The sequence below is a fragment of the Dermacentor albipictus genome, chromosome 3, assembly GCF_038994185.2.
Source record: "Dermacentor albipictus isolate Rhodes 1998 colony chromosome 3, USDA_Dalb.pri_finalv2, whole genome shotgun sequence".
Lineage (NCBI taxonomy): Eukaryota > Metazoa > Arthropoda > Arachnida > Ixodida > Ixodidae > Dermacentor > Dermacentor albipictus.
The window spans coordinates 176,266,113-176,285,244 of NC_091823.1; the positions used below are offsets into that span (position 1 = coordinate 176,266,113).

General features: G+C 44.4%; 1 protein-coding gene and 1 long non-coding RNA gene across 2 annotated transcripts in view; one reads left to right on the top strand and one right to left on the bottom strand.

Annotated features, from left to right (window-relative positions):
- The window catches only part of LOC135900526 (uncharacterized), a 1,275,659-nt gene that overhangs the window by 102,148 nt on the left and 1,154,379 nt on the right, over positions 1–19,132 (top strand). Inside the window, exons 8-11 of the mRNA XM_070536290.1 lie at positions 8,627–8,753; positions 10,264–10,384; positions 13,493–13,578; positions 14,398–14,525. Of these exons, the coding sequence (XP_070392391.1) occupies positions 8,627–8,753; positions 10,264–10,384; positions 13,493–13,578; positions 14,398–14,525 (462 nt within the window). The remainder of the gene's footprint in view (positions 1–8,626; positions 8,754–10,263; positions 10,385–13,492; positions 13,579–14,397; positions 14,526–19,132) is intronic.
- LOC135900507 (uncharacterized) overlaps positions 14,537–19,132 on the bottom strand; it is a 37,672-nt gene continuing 33,076 nt past the window's right edge. Inside the window, exon 3 of the long non-coding RNA XR_010563894.1 lies at positions 14,537–16,242. This is a non-coding gene — a long non-coding RNA (uncharacterized lncRNA). The remainder of the gene's footprint in view (positions 16,243–19,132) is intronic.

Sequence of the window (19,132 nt, forward strand, 5' to 3'; positions counted from 1 at the left end):
CCCAGGCATGGCCACGTAAGCGTTTACTTCCTAATTGATGCCGCTGTATGGGAGGTACTTGATCTTCCTGATGACGTCCGCAACTTCTTCCTTCGAAGCGCTTGCGATGACGATGTTGGACCCTGGTCGGAGCCTAACCAGAAAGTCTTCATCCTTGAATTTCATCCCGCAGGCATCTATGATGGCTTGCGTTGCTTGATAAGGTTTCATGTCCTTGATTTTCAGCCCCCCCTAGGCCGGATGATGATCTTCGCGTCGTCCGTCGGTAGCGGTGGCAGCCTCTGCCTCGGCTGCCGTGGCGCTCCCACCTTTTGATGTTGTTGTTGCGACGGCGCTCGTGTCGCGCCGTCTTGCGTAATGCCGCTGCCAGCTGTGGCTGCCGGCGTCATCTTGCTATTCTCCGTGGCTTGGAGTCCTCTAGACTTCAAAATGACGCCGCTCTGTGTAGCGCGCTTGAGATTCTTTTTCTGGCGCCTGGAATGGTAGATTTGCCAGTTTTTTTCCTCGTCTTGCTGCTGGCTCGCCTCGCCCGTGGCGTCCTGCTGCATGAGGTGCTCTTCTGTGGCTCCGGTGCCTGCTTCCTCCATGCTCGAGTGCGTGGTGGCGGGCGCCTCCTCCATATCTTGGAATTCTGCCGGGTTTTGGGCTGGCCCGGCCATAAAATTGCTTGTCGCAGGGTTGGTAGTGCCCCGGGGATCCATTTCGGTCGATTCCTTGTCGCTCCGACCTACTCGGTGCCCGCCCGGGTGTCGGGTGTGTCTAAGCTTAGCGCGAGGTCATTGACCCTGAAAGGGTTAAATACACTAAAGGCTCTACATCTGTAATCTGAGCGTGAACGCCTGCTAGGGGACATTTTAAGCATAGTGGCTTCTAACAAAAATGAGAGATCAGTTCACTTCTGTTGGGTCCCAAGCCATGTTGCGATACCTGGAGATGAAGCAACAGATAGATGAGCGACCACGCCAAATGTACAAAGGCATAACGAACACACTTCCACACAAAGATAATATCCAAGCGATTCAGAAGTCCTTGATGTCAAAAGGGCGACACGAATGGGACTCTTGAGAAAACGACATGCTACATCTTACGAAACCCGTGCTTGGCAAGTGGAATGCACTCAATCACCAGGAACAGTTTATTGAAGTAGTCCTATGCCGACTATGGATTGGGCACACACGCATCATGCAATTTTATACTAGGAGAATTATACCTACCAACTGGCGAGAATTGCCTGAAACCGCTAACTGTTGAGCACGCTTTACTAAAATGTACACATTTTGAAAGACAAGCAATAGCTTTAGCACAGTATATGTAAATTTCACATGCCTTTACACCCTGCTTTTTACTGTCAGGAGGTGATCCACAAGTGGCATTACCTCCAGTGCCTAAAGGCATACTGAACACATCTTTTGCCGTCGGGATTTTAAGCCCAAATGAATGATTGGTTGCTAAAAGTGGTTGACACAACCATGTTTTCAGACTGAAACTAGCGGAAAATAATAAATTTATTGCATTCTTTGCAAGATATCGCGTCTTGCGGCCGCACCATGAAATAGATGACGTGGTGTGTCCGTAACGTTGTCTCCGCCGGATACCGGCGTGTAGGCCATCGCCCGCGTCTGTGCACCCGGATGAACGGCGCCGGACGGCAGTGAACGACGTCCCCACTGCGCAGCTCCTCGCGGCCGCATGCTTGTTTCCGCAAGCGGAGCCCGCGCCCAAGTCTTCAGTATCGCCGTTTGTGTTGCGTACTGCTTTGTAACGTGAACAGTGAAGCACCTGAAACAACGCAGGAGAATGCCTCTAGGCTCCTACATGCAAGAGTACGAGAAAAAATATCATAGGGCGAGACACGCCATGCCCTACCTTTCTGGCAGAGCTGAAGCTTCGAAGAATATGGATTAGCGCTGAGCACCCATCAAAGCCACCTTAGGTACCGCCAAAACGCGACTCTCTGTGCTCCAAGCACTTCTAGGGCAGTGACTATCAGACGAGCCCTGCTTTGCGGCAGAGCTGCGGTATGTCAACGCTGTGGCATCATAGTCACACAGTCCTTCAGTACCTTTCACCTGGTCGGATAGATAGTGATCTAAAGAAGACGCTTGATTATGCAGCCCCTGCTGAGAGCACAGCCTTTTATTTGGTCATAAAACTTCACCCTAACGCTATGGGAGAGCTTCATATAGCGCCCGCAGTTGTCACACCACACTCTCAAAACACAGTTTCGGGAACTCTTTTGAGGGAGTGTCTGCTTGTCCCATATTTATCTCCCTTTTCCAGAGTAGATCGACCCCCTTTGAGAGAGAGCAGAATAACTCCCTCCAACAGAATTTTATTACTCCAATACTAGTGCTAGTACTCTTCCGCAGAGTGCTAATTTTCTCGCCACAAGGGTAATAATACTCCCCCAAAGTGTTTCCACTCCCCCAGACCGAGGGCTTCTACTATTCCGAACCTCGTGTTTCTACTCCTCCAAACCACGTGCTTCTAAAAGAAGCAAATCGTAAAATGGGAAAGGAACCACCCTGTTCTTCATATCCCTTCTGTACCTTCTGTGCCCATGGGTTTTGCGTTAGGCCATGCACATACTTGTGCAAGGAACCAGCTAACCAGCTACGTGAAACCAATGATTTTGTTCCTATTGCAGTGAATAAACTACACGAAGGTAATACAAATTAAGAGATGTGTGTCTGGTAAGACTAATACAGTGTCTCACTGAGCACTCTGTCTGATGTCTAGAAATTTCTTTTGGCAAAAATCTGCTGATATTATTTTGCCTTTTAGATAAAAGTGTTCCCTGCAGAAGCTATCAATCTAAGGGGCTTTTGTTTGACTAACACTATATGTTCACATCCACCGATTGATGAACAAGTGTTTCACGCAAAGGCTCTCATATTTGCATTGAACACATCCCTGCCTCCACAAGCGTAATTGGCTGGCAAGTAGATTCAGCCACCCTAATCAAAATCTCAAATAGCTGCCAGAGACACACATGTGTGTATTTCCAAGGAGAAACCACAATTTACATGTGCCAAAATAATATTTCAATTGCAAGCAACTCTATGGCATCTGATTAAGAAGTAGGGTGGGCGCCACCGTGTATACAGTTGTTAAAGGCCTTGCTCCCACTTTCGGAGCCCCGAGCGGTTCTAATGAACTTGTTCCTTGAGCATGTACGCAAATGATGAATTCTTAAACTTGGGGTACTCTGCCCCAGTGCTTCCTCTTTCTGGAACCTAGGAGGCAGCCATACCTCTAAAATTAGGTGTAAAAATAGATAAAATTGGAGACATAAAGATCTATCTGCTCCATGTCAGCGTTTAATATACGGAATGACAGCGGTTTGTGTTTGCAACCTTGCATTTACGTGCTGTTAAGTTATGTCGGCAGCTAAACAAGCATGCCCTGTTGCTTTTTATAGTCAGCACAGGCACCGTGCTCATTACAAGTATGTGTTATGTCACCAATCAAATCTGCAATTTTATTATATTATAATTTTATTATATATATTAACGAGGCCATGGTGCTCTGGTTATTTTAGGAAGTCATGCAATTTTTAATATCGTATCATTATTTTGAAATGCACCCCAATGCTCATAGTACGTGTCATTTGTCATCGCCATAATTTTATTACACATACATTTTATGCACTTTACAGCGACTATATTGTCACGTGGTAGTGACGGTGAAGAAAGAAGCAGTACGGTGGAATGCAAAACTAGCTTTTATTGGGCGAACCTGTGCCCACAAAACAGGCTACACTTATAGCACAACGAAAGCGGCGAACACAGTCGGCGATCGTCGAAAATCTGATCAGCGGGTCAAGCGCGTCGGCTTTTATAGAGCAGTCGTCGAATGTTCCAGACTAATCATTCGGACCCGCGTGCCTTCCACAAAGTTCTACACCATTCGCGTTACGCGCTCAAATCAGATAACACAAGGTTCGGCGACAACAGACAGCGGATAGAAGCATCGATAACGTTCCAGAAACTTCGGATCCATACAGGCGCGTCCCACGCTGTGCGATTACATTTGTTAGGCTGCGAAACGTGGTTGCCCGATAAAGATAAGCATACGTGTCAATATTATAGGCTCCTTTACAGCCACGCATATCAACTCCATAGAACCCATCACTCCACTGCGAAATCATTAACACTTGCACGGCGCTCTTTGGACATACCTGGCCCTTGCGCCAAGAAAAACCACACATTCATTCATTCAATTTTATTATGCCACTATTTTTTGGTGACATGAATATATCTGTTGAGAGGCAAGACAAGAATTGGTTACTACTCACAAAGCTAGTGTTCTTTAACCCATATTTTTAACTTTTCAATGATACTTGGTCCTATGTGCTTGCCTCCACAGAGCATACTTAGTCTTGACTTTCCCATCACAGACATTACAAAAAAATGCTATGCCATGACTGCCAAGAGAACGTGAGAATTTTTATCTTGGTGTGACAGTGTCTTTTTAAAGTTTTCGTCACATTTAGTCAAATGGTACTCCTAATATGCCGACATTCTCGTTTTATCGTTTAAATTGCATGGCAATGCGTTTTGATGGTTAGGAGTGCACTCCTCTGTATCATGTGGAATCGTGCTAGGCTGGCTCCTTGACATTCTTGTGTCCTTGCGGGGGCCAGAAGAATGTCCTGTGGAGAAGTCAACACGAGGACATAGCGTAAAACCACATCAAACTAGTCGAGAAATAAGATCATCGCACTAAAAGAATGTCTTATTTTAATCTTCCTACTGAAATGCATGCGAAACATCTGAATGGCTGCAACACTCAACTGCTAAATTTACTTAAATTTTTAGATTTGAAGGAAAAAGAAATAACCCTCAGTTCACCCTTGTTCAGCACCAATGTTACAGTACTCCTACGAATAAATAGAATAGCACTCCTACTAATAAATAGAAATAGAATAGTCAGTTGCCAAAAGTGTGTCATTTTTCTGGTGTGTCATAAACATTACTTGTGACACATCCTACGCACGTGCCCGGTGTGCCGCCCACACCATCTGTGTTTGTACCACTGCGGAGGCCGTAATTTGAGGATAATATCTGAAAACATGATGCTCAGTATGTATGAAAATATGGTCCTCCAGTTCTGTGGATATTACTGCGTCTGCCGATAAGAATGGGCAGCAAGGTTTGATATGGCAAGCTTACCCATATTTCAACACTAACAAACAGTTTACTGCGGCCCGCATCTAAGCTTACTTAAAGACACGAACTTATTTTCATTTATGAGGTAAGCAGTGGACTTCATTTTTGACAGACTCGACTGTTGCTGCAGTTTGAAGGATTGCATTTTATATTCTTGAAGGCACGTAAATGTTCCAGTTAGATCACAGTTATGAGTTTAGTAGACCAACACTTTATTTTTTGCATGACAAACGACTGGTGACACAGAATAAAGGCAACTTTTCATTTTGATACTTTATTTCTTGACTAAAAATAATAAAGCGATAAGCACATTTTGATTTACCATGCAAGTGCAAAATGCAGATTACGCTAGTAAACCCCCGAGGAACAGTGATGTAACTACTCACATGACATATCTCTGAAGCGCCAACTAATATTATCAAATGCACATGCATGTGCAACACAGTAAGCGTACGCAAAGCGCCCCTGCAACTAATACCGCACGGTAGCCGTTATATTTGATTCTGGTGCATAACTCGTCGTTTGACAAGTAATTGAGTTTGTACATATAAGCACGCCTTGACATTCGCACCATGCCGAAAAACCGCAACATGGGACATAAAATCATACATATAATCACACCATTTTAATTCATGAGGAAAAATACCTTAGTCTTATTAATCCTATAATATGAATTCCTCATGCACGTTCAGTAACTTCAAGATTACGCGCCCAACTGACCCCACGCAGCATGCCGCTGAATGCCTGCGGCAATGTTTCCAACTAGCACTGGCGTTGCACGTAACTTCAGAGGTCGCAGATGACCCATCGTCGAAAGACAGCATCAACGTCTTGTTATAACGAAAACACACCACCAGCAAATGACTCCTTCAAATATGTGACTCCTTCTTTCAACAGCGTTCTGTACACAGTAAACTGCTAAAGAAAATAGATTCGAACACACAAAACACACGCTAAGCACGCTGCGCATAGGCTCATAATCATGGGCTGGTAAGCAAACCATTTTATGCGTCCCCTCACGTCGAGTCTTATTGAGCATACCATGGTTGAGGCAGCGTTTGCTATTTTCGAAGCTCTTCGGGATAGCGGCAAGTGATTAAATCACATGCAGTTATCGCGACAACTGGCGTTTTTTTTTATTGACAACGAAAGACGCAGCGCGCTTGCCTAGTCCATTGTCAACCACGCCGGCTAAACGTCGCGTCGACTGCCTGGCGAGAGCATGTTATATAAGCAGAATGTACACGTAAGTGAGAATTCACTTACTGGGTAGGATTTGTTGCTATAGCCAACCAATGACAAACAAATGTCCTGCTTTCGCGGTGACACAAGACAGCTGACACACGATCCCCCTTGGATGGCCTTGGTTCCTGCACGCTGGACGGATTGTCTTTCTCCGGTGCTGTGCTGTTCCGCGATGTTGTACGCGCGCGCGTTGTTGCAACTCCGGTGAGAAAGTAGAGCGCCGACTCCGCTTCCCTTTGCACTGTGGCTGACTGTTAGAAAAAAAGCGGCGTGTTCCTTGCTCAACATGGGTGAGTGATGCATCGCCATGTTCAGGGCCAGACTCCTACCATTGAAGCAGCAAGTTACGCTACGTTTTGCTCTCTATTGCCGCAAGAGTTTAACGGGCATTCTAATCCCTCTCAGAAAGATAGAGCGAAAAGAACGTTTCACTCTCTCCTTGCTCACATTGAGCAATGCATTTCAGTCCACTGGACAGCTTGCGAGGTAAACGATGGTTTAAGGACTAAATCGGCCCCTTCTCTCTTGCGCCACTCTCCCCAGGTTTTAGAGTGCACATCGCTGGTGCAAATAGAAGGTACACTAGAGCAGACACCGAATAGACGCCACAGGCGTTCTCTGCATACGTTCGCTATTGCGCAGTGCTCGGCTGCCTGTATAGGCGTGTGAATATTGTAGACAAAACGTGAAAATCGCCACCCCGTCTCTGTACACTGTTCAGTTGAGAAACAATTTAGAAACAATTTCAACTCCTTGTTACAACAACTACTGCTGCTGCTGCTGCCGCTGCCGCAGCGTACGTGCAACCGGCAAAATCACTCAACTCAATCAATCAAACAATCGCCCAAAAATACAGCCATCCGTTGAAAAATGACAAATAAGCACTGCGTAGCAGAATAGTCGCGTCTTCCGGGTCGAATTTCAATGCTTCTCTCGTGTTTGTTCATATTTCTGTTCGGTATCCCTATAAATTTCTTTATGGCACCGACTTTTTCACGAGCTATTTAGAGCAACGGAACTTTTGCAGTTTTTCAATTTCATTTTATAATACGTTGTGTACGTACGGACGTGTGACATCTGTATTAGTTTTGGATGTTCACCTTATGCCAGAATTTCCGGTTTGGTGACTACGACACGGTACTCAAAAGTTGGCCGTCAAGTTACGGTTTAGTTTATATATAGACTTTATACGCTGCAACGGTCAGCGCTATCGCTCCAGCTCTGGCGTTGAACGTCTTCAATTTAGTTCAAAGAAGCTGACGTAGTTCTCCATGGCTGACGCGTGATGCGCCGTGCCAGCGGCCTATTGTGGCGGCTTCTTTATATGTGCGAACCCGACAGCTTGTGCCACATCCGGATTTCTTTAGCAGTGAACGGCGGAGAAGGGACGGTTCCAATATAAGTTTATCTTCGCTGCTTAGCACCTGGTTGTCCAGTGCACTCTAACCAGGCTTGGAGAAGCTGTGCGTCTTGCGTAACCATTGCATTGCATTTTCCTCAATCTCACCACATTTCTGGTGAACATAGCAGCTTCCGGTCCATTTTCATTAAACGGCTTAACAGGTGCGTTTTACGCAAACAAGTATACTGCGAGCACAACAAGCGTCACGTTCACACTGCACGCTTACTAACGTTCAACTGAGTCTATAGGTGCACAAATTCTACGCGCAAGTACAGACTCACTGGAACAGACCCGCACGCTGAGAGAACAGTTTGGTTAGTCGCTAGTTTGTTACACTTATTTGCGCTCTTATGCGCTGTATCAGCACAACTTTAGCGGCTCCACGATCTTTCACGGCACAAGAGGTGGCATAAGTCGAGCAGACGACCCCTGCTTAATACTGGAAGTACAAACCTGTTCTCTGTGCTAACACGCTGAACGCAAAGGGACTTTTGTAACTTTTTCTTTCGCAAAGTATCATGTTCACTCTTACCGTAGCATACACGTTTGCAATAGCAGGTATTTGATCGAGCCATAGGAAAGCATGACCGACTTTTACAGCACAATGTACGTTCCCCGCCGCACGGAAGTGTGTTATGCTTGGCTCCGATGTTGGTGGAAGCATTGTCTCGCGTCTAGTACGATTTTTAATGCTCTCCCTTTGTCCTCGCCTGCTTGAAACCTGTTACTGTTCCGATCACCATTTCCGCAACAATCATAGGACAAAGTTTGTGTTCCGTGGGCAACCGCGGCAATTTTCTTCGTGCAGGAGACCGAAGGCGTTTGCGTGGCAGCCTTCGGAGAGAGCCAGGAGTTCCCGGCTTTCTTCGCCGTCCGCAGCGGGCACCAGGCTCCGTGGCGCGTTGCTGACGCCGCCGAGGCTGCTTCCCTTATCGGTGGGTGTCGCGTGCACAAGTTGAACCTAAGGGCACAGCTTTGTGCACACCATTCCAGACTCAAGCCGATGCTCTGACGGCTTTTTTTAATGCGAAAGCATTGCGCTCCCATGACGGTAAAAGGCCAATGTTGTCTGCCACGAATGACACGAAAAGCGTAGAATAAGGTCGATTAAGGTGGAATAAAGCGGATTAAAACAAATTTAGTTGGATAACTTAGAGAAGTCATTAGGCTTTCACATTCAAATCACGTGAAGATACTTAAGTGACTCTCAATTTCATAATTTTTACTTTTTCATTTTTAATGACTCCGTTAGGCAAGTTTTGTGGTGCAGAAATAAGTAACAGTAAAAACATAAAGAATAAAACCAAATCAAAGTGAAGGAACTAAACACTGTCGCGAATGAGCGCTGCTGAAATGAAACATTGGCAACTTTACAAAACAAAGCTATATTGCGACGGCTAGGACGTCTTTGCGTTATTCTTCTTACTTGAAATGAGTGTCACATTACCTTATCACACCTGATGTATACTCCCTTTAGCGATGTTGAACACGCACATGTTAACCGAGCTACTTGTAGAGCCTATGCGGGTTCAAAAGTAAGCAAATCCTGAGATTTCCACTTTCACTATTCTTCTCATACTAGAAGGATTACAGATGTGCCCGGGTATTGTAAGTCATAACCACATGAAGTCAAGAAACCATGACAACAAGTGAAGGATAAGGGAAATTATTAGTTTAATTGGAATGTAGACAATGTAGAAATTTTAAATAAAGGCAAATTAGTGTGTGACTAAACAAGTGACCTAAAGTGGGATACGAGCCCATGCCTTCGCATTACGCGTGCGATGCTCTTACTAATGGGACCATTCCGTCCAGTTTTCTATATATTTATGTTGTATACTCTGCTTAACCATGACAATGTTGGCTCTAGCGTCACCACTCACGGCCTTGGCGGAGATCCAAAAATTATTTCTCATCGACTACCCTGTCTATTAAATTCACGCAGTGATTTTGTACTATAGGAAAGTGATTTCTCTTGAATTTTGAATGTACAATAAACGTTCGAGTGCACGTTGTAAAATCGATTTCTTGTGAAGTTTTACCTACAGAATTCTTCTTTGCTGTAGCTCTATAAATGGCCAATTTGTAGTTATTATGCATGCTCGTAGAAGCCAAGTTTTTCGCAATGGGCGTTGACCGCCGTCAAGCCTGTGAAAGGCTTTTTGTCTACGTCCCCTCATCTTCTTATTGATATGAATAAGTTCTTGTCTGCTTGTCAAATATGTAGAACATCCTTTCTGCCACAAGGCGTCATGTGATACTTGAACCTGAGACAAGGAAACTGGCAAATAACACCTCCATGCTGCCTGAAGACTTTCAAGATGCTGGAGACCAGAACTTTGCTATGTAATGAAGCTTTGATGCTTCATTAAAATATATGTTGTTTATATCGGCAAAAACTGTCTTACTTTCATGGAACCATGCTCTTTTTCCTCTTGTGCGCAGAAAGCCGAAACGCACTTCACTTAGACAGCGGTGTGCTGATTGCGGTGCCCATTCAGAAGGAATTCGAAGTGGATGGAAATGTGATCGAAGAGGCAATTCAGCTAGCGCTCAGGGAAGCAGAGTGAGTAACTTTGTCTCTGTTAGCTACAAATAGCAACAAAACCGGCGTACCTTTGAGTTTTTTCAACAGTGCCAGGTAATGTACAGTGCTCTTGTATACCATCGGCACCAATGAAAACGGCCAAATGAGTGTCTGGGAATTCAAAGGACTACGCTAAATATTTGTTGTTTGAAAATTAGCAAGTGCCGTTCTCTTCTCCCGCTTCTTCAAGGAGTTGCCGACAATTACTTTATGTCTGCAAGAGAAAAAGAGCCCAAGTTCCTGACCCCCCACTACCCGCAAGTTCATAGACGCACTGGCCGCTTGCATGATTACCCATGTGATGTAAGCAACTAGGTGCCGTTGATCTTCAGGGGTCTAGCCTGAATTTGGCACCAGGCAAGTGGTAGCAGGCCTAGCACGATTCTCGAGCGGTCTATGACGGCCGGTTCTGAATTTTATATAAATTTATTAGGTCTTAGGTTGCTCGCTCCGGTCTTTTAATATTGCTTGGCGGTCCGGTACGATTCTTCATATAACTGTTTCTCATTGTCGGTAACGATGTATTTGTGAGCACTTGCTTGTAATGTGCCTTGCCGTATGATTTTATGCGTGATGACAGATTTGAACGGTATTCTTCTTGTTCTGATATTATTAGAGGGTAAGCGATTCTCAGTTCAGAAATGGCCGCTGAGAGTTGCGGAAGAAAGCCTCTTGGGTGGGTGTGGGCAGGTTGGCCGTAGTTTCACGTTCAGGTGCTTGGCGTCCTGGTATACAGGGTATTTCGATAGCTTTCAAGTGTTTGTTTGTGACGTTACGTTATTCTTTTGGTACCTCACCAGTTCTAAGGTTTCTGCATGCTCACCTACGGTTCGTAATTATGATGCATTTCCTACTAATGTAGGTGTTATTTCTTTGATCTTATCGATGCCTGATAGATCTGCTCCATTGATTTGTTCTATAGAAGATTCGTGTGTGGTTGGTGGTCCTTTGTTTATTGCAGCTATGGCTATGCCTGACGCATCAAGTGCTGATTCTGTGTAGAAAAAAGGTGTAGTCTTGGTTGCGGTGGTAAACTCCTGGCAGTACATTGTGCTTCGTTGTTCGCGTGCCTTGTTTCTTAGCTTGCCATGCGTTAGGTGTTGGAGCTAATAATAGAATTATCTTGCGTTGTTTAACAGTCGATGAATCTCGGATGTCGGCGTGTCTGATATGGAAGTCCAATGTAACAAGAATTTGCCTACCATGCTGATTGCTTACTAGTCTGATTTCTCACCTTGCGCACGCTGATTATTTCTTCAATCTAGTTAAGGCGGCAGCCTTTAATGGCTCATTGTCAAGGTCATCTGCCGTTAGCAGAAACTGTCACAGCTTTCCGGCCTTTTGATTGGCCACCTCTGTGTCGTGACGTCACTATCACTAGGCACAGGTGTGCGCCGCCTGATTGGCTCGCGTGCGGGACGTCACTGTCGTCAACTGCGGGTGTCGGGGTGGTTCGGCGCTGCGTGGGATGACTCATCACATAGGCACGCATGGTGGCCGTGTGTTCGACGGTGCGCCCTGGCGTCACTGTCGTCAGGCGCTTGAGGTTACCTCCCAATTGGGCGCTGTCTGGCCTGAGGTCACTGCCATGAGGCGCGCGTGGCGACCGTCTGCTTCGGTGTGGTGTGGCGGTGGCGGAAGTTTACATTGCGGTATCGTGTGGGAAGGATGCCTCGTCTCGCCAAACCAGTGTCTCCCATCACGCGACGTGCGGCAGCCGCTGAACGCAAGTGGCGCTCAAAAGAGGCTGAGCGTATACATCGCATGCATCAGGGCGGCGAGGTGCGTCCAACACCACAGAGTCCAGGGACGCGACAGGCCAACGCAAGAGAGGCAATGCGTTTGAAGCGACTCGCTGCATCTCCGGGTACCAAGGCAAATGAAGCTCGGAAGCGCCATGACCATCATCTTGCCGCGGCAAGCCGAGCAAGTACAAATCAATCGAGCGAAGTAGATGATGAAGATGGCCAACTACACCACAACACCGCCATGGAAGACGCGTCTCCTCTTGATCCACAAACGGCGCTGCAACAGTTCGGCGCTGCAAAGCAGCCATCCTGGATGTGGACCCACTAAAGCACAGGGAGTTCGCCGGCCATGAGTTGCAAGCCGACATCCTCCCAGATGACAGCTTTGAAATGATGGACTCAGAAGACATCGAAACGATAGACACAGGCGTAAACGATGTTGCAGGCATTTAATAAACAAACATTCACATACCAGTGTACGAGTTGCGTGCCTCCATGGTGTTTGCGACGCAACAAATCGCCATTGGTAATGGTGTCAGGCATCCGCCGTTTCATACTTTAGTCTCGACAGAGTGTCTTCCGTTTTTTTTTTCTTATAATTCCTGGAAGATCGGCACTACCGTTGATTGCTACCTTGATGTAGAATTTGGTTCTTTTCCTGATTAGTGTGCCAACCTGGGCACGTCGTCACTCACTCATGTTATTGTTTATTACGTAGTACCCGAGCCTGGACGTGAAAATGCTTTTCTGCTTTAACATCTCCAGTTCCCTTAATCCTCTGGCAATATTGCGCGCATTGTTTGTGGAGTCTCCTAGCCTTGCAGCATTGCGTGTTTTACTGTCGCTGCATTATCTCCGCCTTGCTGAAGGTGCAGCGCTAACACTTTGTCTTGCATCGCACAATGTCAAGGGGACCAATTTTTTTTTTCTTTTTGGTGAAATCAAGCAATAGTTGACTTTTTCAGGAAACATCCGAGGCCAGTTGTTTTTAAAGCATCATCCACAGCACCCGGGGCTCTCAGAAGCATGTCGTACGCGTCCTTCTAAGTCTTTTTTCCAATGTCAGAAACCTAAATATAGCTGGCGGTGTGAAACGCGTCCCACCACCCGTTATTGAACAATGCAATCAAACACAAATGAGGTTTACAATTTAGCCAACCTCGTTCATTGCATTTTTGCGCACACTAAGGGAATAAAGCGGTATACGCACACGTAAGTATCCGCACGCACAAGAAAGCTGTGTTCTTTAAAACTGCTGCCTTTGCTCCAGGGCCCGTAATAACTGGATACGCACGTTTCCTAAACGCCAAATTTGACCTTTCATAATTGCTTTCCACAGGGCAGCCGACTTGACGGGTAACGCCGTGACGCCGTTCGTCCTGCAGAAACTGACGGAGATGACTGCGGGTGCCACTCTGCGAGCCAGTATCCTTTGGATTGGTTCCTATGAGGAGCACATGCGTTAAGGTTGATTATACCAAGGCTCGCTCGCGCTCAAAGTGCTGACCATTCAATTAAGTGTTACACTCTATTCCCTTGTCTCCGGATATTAAGTCCCTATTATCAGCCTATTCTGTTTTTTTTTTTAGCTGCACAAATTTTTTACACACTACTGTGGCGGATAACACAATTGTAATCCTTGAGCTAAATTACTCGAAGAGATGGCCTATTAATTCCACAAGAAACAAGAATCCGTAATTTATTAACATGATCGCGCTAACTTTTCAATTATTTGCTTTATGGCGAATATTTATATTTAAGAATTGTAGCCGGTGAGTTCGCAAGGCGCATCCACTTTCTATGAATTCTCATAACTGCAGTAGATTCAAGATAATAATTTTCAAGATGTTCCATGTGCATACTTGCTTACATGCATGAAACAACGTTTTCAAAAAAAAAAGTGAGAGGAGAACGTGGCATTTTTACATCAAGATTCACGGCCCATATCTCGAAACTGGTGCCATCCTCAGACTTCGTTTCAAGTGGATATGCTTTGCGAACTCACTAGCACTAAGATAGCTGAATTGCGTCACCTTGAAAACAGCACACGATATGGCCTACCTCGCGCTGATTCTTGTAACTTTGCTAGAAAACGTGACTCAGAACACGTGCTTTAACACAAACGTATACAATATATGGGACATCACCTGCTGCTGCAATGACTTTGGAATCTTCATACAATCTCAATTTCTCTGCAGCCTTTTGCATTTATCTAAATTCATTCCTTAGCTCGCAACGCATCAGACGTCGCTTTGGTCAGAAACAACGCGGGCGTTGCTGCGGACATTGCCAGCGCTCTTTCCAAGATTGAACGAGAGGACAAGCAACGCAGCCTGTTTCGTCCATCGATACCGCGACAGCCATCCCCACCGGTAGCTAGAACTTGAAAATGCATGTGCTGATAAAAACTGGTACTGCGTCCATTTTACATGTTTTCTGCTAATAGTTTGCCTCTCGCAAAGCGGTGCCGCCGAAGACTTGAGGCTGCTAAACACATTACCGTTCAACAAGGAACACGGTCCTATTTTGGTGTGATGTACCAAAAGCCATAAACGACTTTCATGGAGAAACTTTCACAGCATCTTTATCTAATTGATAAGATGCCTGTGTAAAAAGCTTGTTTTAAAAGAAATCAGCTGTTTCCTAAAGAAACACTACAAGTGTTTTCACACACATGTAGAGCTACGATATATGGCGCTTCTTTTGGATTCTTAGGCTAAACGACTTGCATAGTAACAGATATGATATTGCGCGTTTTAATAGCCGTACAACAGTGTAGGTAAACAAATGTAATAAGGATGTGGTATCAAGCATAAGCTTACTGCATACAAGAGTGACAGACACCTATGTAGTAGCTTACCTAGCGAAAAGTACTGAATGCGCTTTCTCTGGACTTGACGTTCATCTTGTATCACCTTTATGCCACCTCCTTTTTTTCCTACATTCCACCTGGCTTTTGGGCGTCATTCTTTGTCGAAAGGACTATACAGCTCCAGTCTTCCACTTGTTTGCTAGCAACTTCTCAGATATATAAATAAAGGATCCCGGCTGAAGAGCCTTCAACCTCCCAGTCACCTTCACAAATCAACCGAACAAAAGTATTGAACATTCCTTTATGAACGGCTGTTCTTGTCACACGTGAGGTCCCACAATTGTCGCCACAGCCCCAACTTAAATGAGGCCTTTTACTTCAATATATGGCAAGTCGGAGCAATGCCTCTAGCAAGGTTATCTCCATTCGTATAGTACACATGCTCATTTCATGCACCTCTTTCTCAGTAAAGCTCGATAATCTTGATATTTCTAGCTCTCCAATTCACCGCTTCTTTGGGAGAAACCTTTTTCTGCTGCCAGGCGATCTTTAGACTGAAGCCGGAGGGGCTGATCCAGGATGGTCTTGATGTTTGCAGGTGCCCCCAAACAGTATTGCTTTCCAGCAGGAAAACTTTCATAAATATACAATATTGTTGAAGTCTCGTATAGAACACCGCGGCAACCCGACTGGCACGGCTGCTTTTTTCCTTCGTTAACGTCATACACATGTTATATGTCCATAAATACTTCGTCTGTGTTAGGTTCCGCGCAAATCTTTAACAAATGAAGCACTCTTGAGACTTGTGTTCGCGGTGTTCATCATTCTTCAAAGAACGTCGTTAGGGCTGTACCTTCCTAGCAAATAGGCCAATAAAACTTTCTATTGGTCCATTAGAGCAACCTCATGGGATTCTATGGGGTTTTTTATGATTCTGTCGGTATCAATACGGTCCAAAAGCTGACGTCTGTTGGTTGCCTATAGGAACAATATAGTTGTCATTGGTACTAATATCAGTCAGCTGCTTTTCGCTTATCGGACAAATGAGCTTCTATTGGCTCCAACAGGGAGGTCTAATGGTTGGCAGCTTCTTGTTACTTATAGGACAACAAGTGACAGCTATAGCTTACCTATAGGTCCAAAAGCTTTGTATTGCCTCAGTGGGTTCCAGTATACTTGTCGCTTTCAGGACCAATAGGCTCGCATTGGTACCAATAATATCCATTGAGTAGGAGAAATGTGTTGCCTGTTTCTTTCCTCTTGTACCGATGGCGACTCTAAAAAATGATCGAGATGGAAATTCACCTAATAGCACAATTTCCCCGCGCACACACAAGAAAACTTCAATATGGAAGTTAGAAAACATACGAAATTACGGAACTCGCGTGCGCAGAATGCAGCAGTTCCATATATAGATTCTAAAAACAAAGAGAGTTCCGGGCACCCTCTTTGAGGGAGTAACTGCTTGTCACATATTTCACTCTCTTTTCGAAAGTAGATCAACTCTCTTTGATAGAGAGTAGGACAACTCCTCCTGACAGTTTCGTTACTCCACCGCAAGGGAGTGCTAGTACTCTTCCACAGAGTGCTAATACTCTCCCCACAGGGAGTGCTAGTACTCTTCCACAGAGTGCCAATACTCTCCCCACAGGGATAATAGTACTCCCTCGCATCGAGTGCTTCTACTCCTACAAACCGAGTACTTCTACTCCTCCAAGGCGAGTGTTTTTACTCCCCTAAACAGAGTGTTTGTACTCCTTCAAAACATAGTGCTAGTACTCTTCCCAATAGTGTGAAAGCACGATGTAGATCCATGGTCACGTTTGAAGGGATTCGCAATACTTGCATGTGGGGAATATTTTATTCCTTCACAAGCAGCTTCTGCACTTATGCTTGGTAAATGGGATGTAATCTGTAGTCGCTGAGTTATTCCCATGAAACATTTTCTCTTAAAAGGTCAAAATCTTTATTGATCAGTCGCAAGGCAAACTGAACAATTTCAGAAACATACTGACAAGCACATAAAATCAGATTACAATGATGCCCATAAAGTTTAGAACATATCTTGTAATAAAGCATAAGTATATTCTGTGGTTTCAGCAGTATTACAGTGTCTAAATATCTTTTAATTTCAATTGGTTCCTTCTTTCAAAAATAAAGTATACAATTGAAAGTTAAACATCGAAAAACGTGCAAACTCACAAACAGTTGACACTGTGATTGAAGAGAAATATACGCCACATTACTGGCCAGCAAATGCATTTCTGGCACAAAACGCGTGTACTTACATGGCAGAGATTACCAGAAGAGCTACTACACATGGGGCTGGTAATGTAGATAAATTGTGCAAGAAACTTTTTTGTGTCATATTCTAAGACCGCAGCTCATATGATAACATCCTGTACAGCATATGGATGTTCCTGACTGAGAGTACAGTGCATTTAGAAATGTGTTGTACATTGTCATGTAAGGTAGCAGGTCTCGCTCGCTTCGCTTATATTTTACATAAAGTTATTCGTGTATAGGCTGCACCCTATTGTTTCTAAGTGTGTCTTGTGGTTCTGCAGCAATATCCTGCCCGGTCTCAGACCAGTATAGAGGCGTATTATATGACCTATTCGGTCGGCCTCCTCACGAAGGTAGTTTCCTGGTGCTGTTGGAATCAATCCGTTACACTTTCTCAGAAATAAATAAAATTAAATTTCTAATATTATCTAGTGTGTAGCAAATGAGTATAAAACTGCAAGGAGCATTGTCATTAAAATCTTGTGCATCAAAGTTTTTGTCATATAGGGTAGCTTTTCATTCCCATTACGGTAAGAATGCTACACTTCTGAGGAGCAGCTTGCATAATTACATGATCAATATTGTGAGTCGCTGAATATATGCAATCTAACTGAAGTATAGCATGGGTTCAGATGTGAACCAAAAATCAGATGGGATGAATATGATGCATCAAAGGTGACATAAGCATATGTCAGGCAGGGAAGTGCACGAAAAAGACACGAAAACGCAAAACAAACTGATAATGGCACCATCCTGTTTCATATATTCCTTCCATGCACGTGGATTTTGCATGCGACTGTGCATATGCACAATGAACCAGCCACCAAATCAAAATCAAAATCAAAACTTTTTTTCCCACTGAAGTGATTAAGATGCACTAAAGTAAGAAAAATTATCGCACTTACAGAATCTTCGTCTCAAAACAAGTACATATGTGTCTGCGAAGATTAATACATCACCTTACTGCGCACTTTATCTTAAGTCCAGAAGAATTATGTCTACGGAAGCCATGAAACTAAGGAGCTTTTGCTTAACACTATATGTTCACATCCACCAATTGATGAACAAGTGTTCTAGTCAGATGCTCGCAGTTCTTTCCATTGAACGTATCCCTACCTCTACTAGCATACTTTGTTGGCAAGTAGATTGAAGAAACCACAATTTTACAACTTTAAAATAATTTTCAATTCCAAGTGACTCTCTGGCTTCTAAGACGTAAGTTGTGCACCAGAGTGTACACACTGAAAGGCCTTAATTGCTGCTTGCTTTCGCTTCGGGAGGCACAAGTGGTTCTAATGAACTTGTTTCGTGAGGGTGCACGTAAACAATAATGACTTCTTAAACATTGGATTCTCTTCCCCCAATGCTTCCCTTTTCGGGAACCTAAAAGCCATAATTCTATAATTAGGTGCAAAAAATAGATAAAAAGGAAGACATGAAAACCTGCCTGCCTCATGTGAGCATTTACAATACAGAATCAGTGGTTTCTATTTGCACACTTGCATTCACATGCTGTTAAATGTAAGCTATTATATATATCTAAGCACCTAACCAAGCCTGAGCTGTTGCTTTTTAGTGAACACAGGTACCGTGCTCATTGCAAATATGGATCATATCACTAAGCAAATATGCAATTTCATTGTACCACTATTTTTTATCACGCGGATGTATCTGTTGAGAGGCAACACAAAAGGCAGTCACTTCTCACAACTAATCAGCTTTTTTAAACATATTTCTAACTTTGCAGTGGCACTTGCTACTATGTGTTTGTTTCCAGAGACCACACTTGATTTTGACTTTCCCATCAGAGACATTACATAAATATACCATGTTAAGATTACTGCCTAGAGCAAGTGAGAATTTTCATCTTGGTGTGAGATA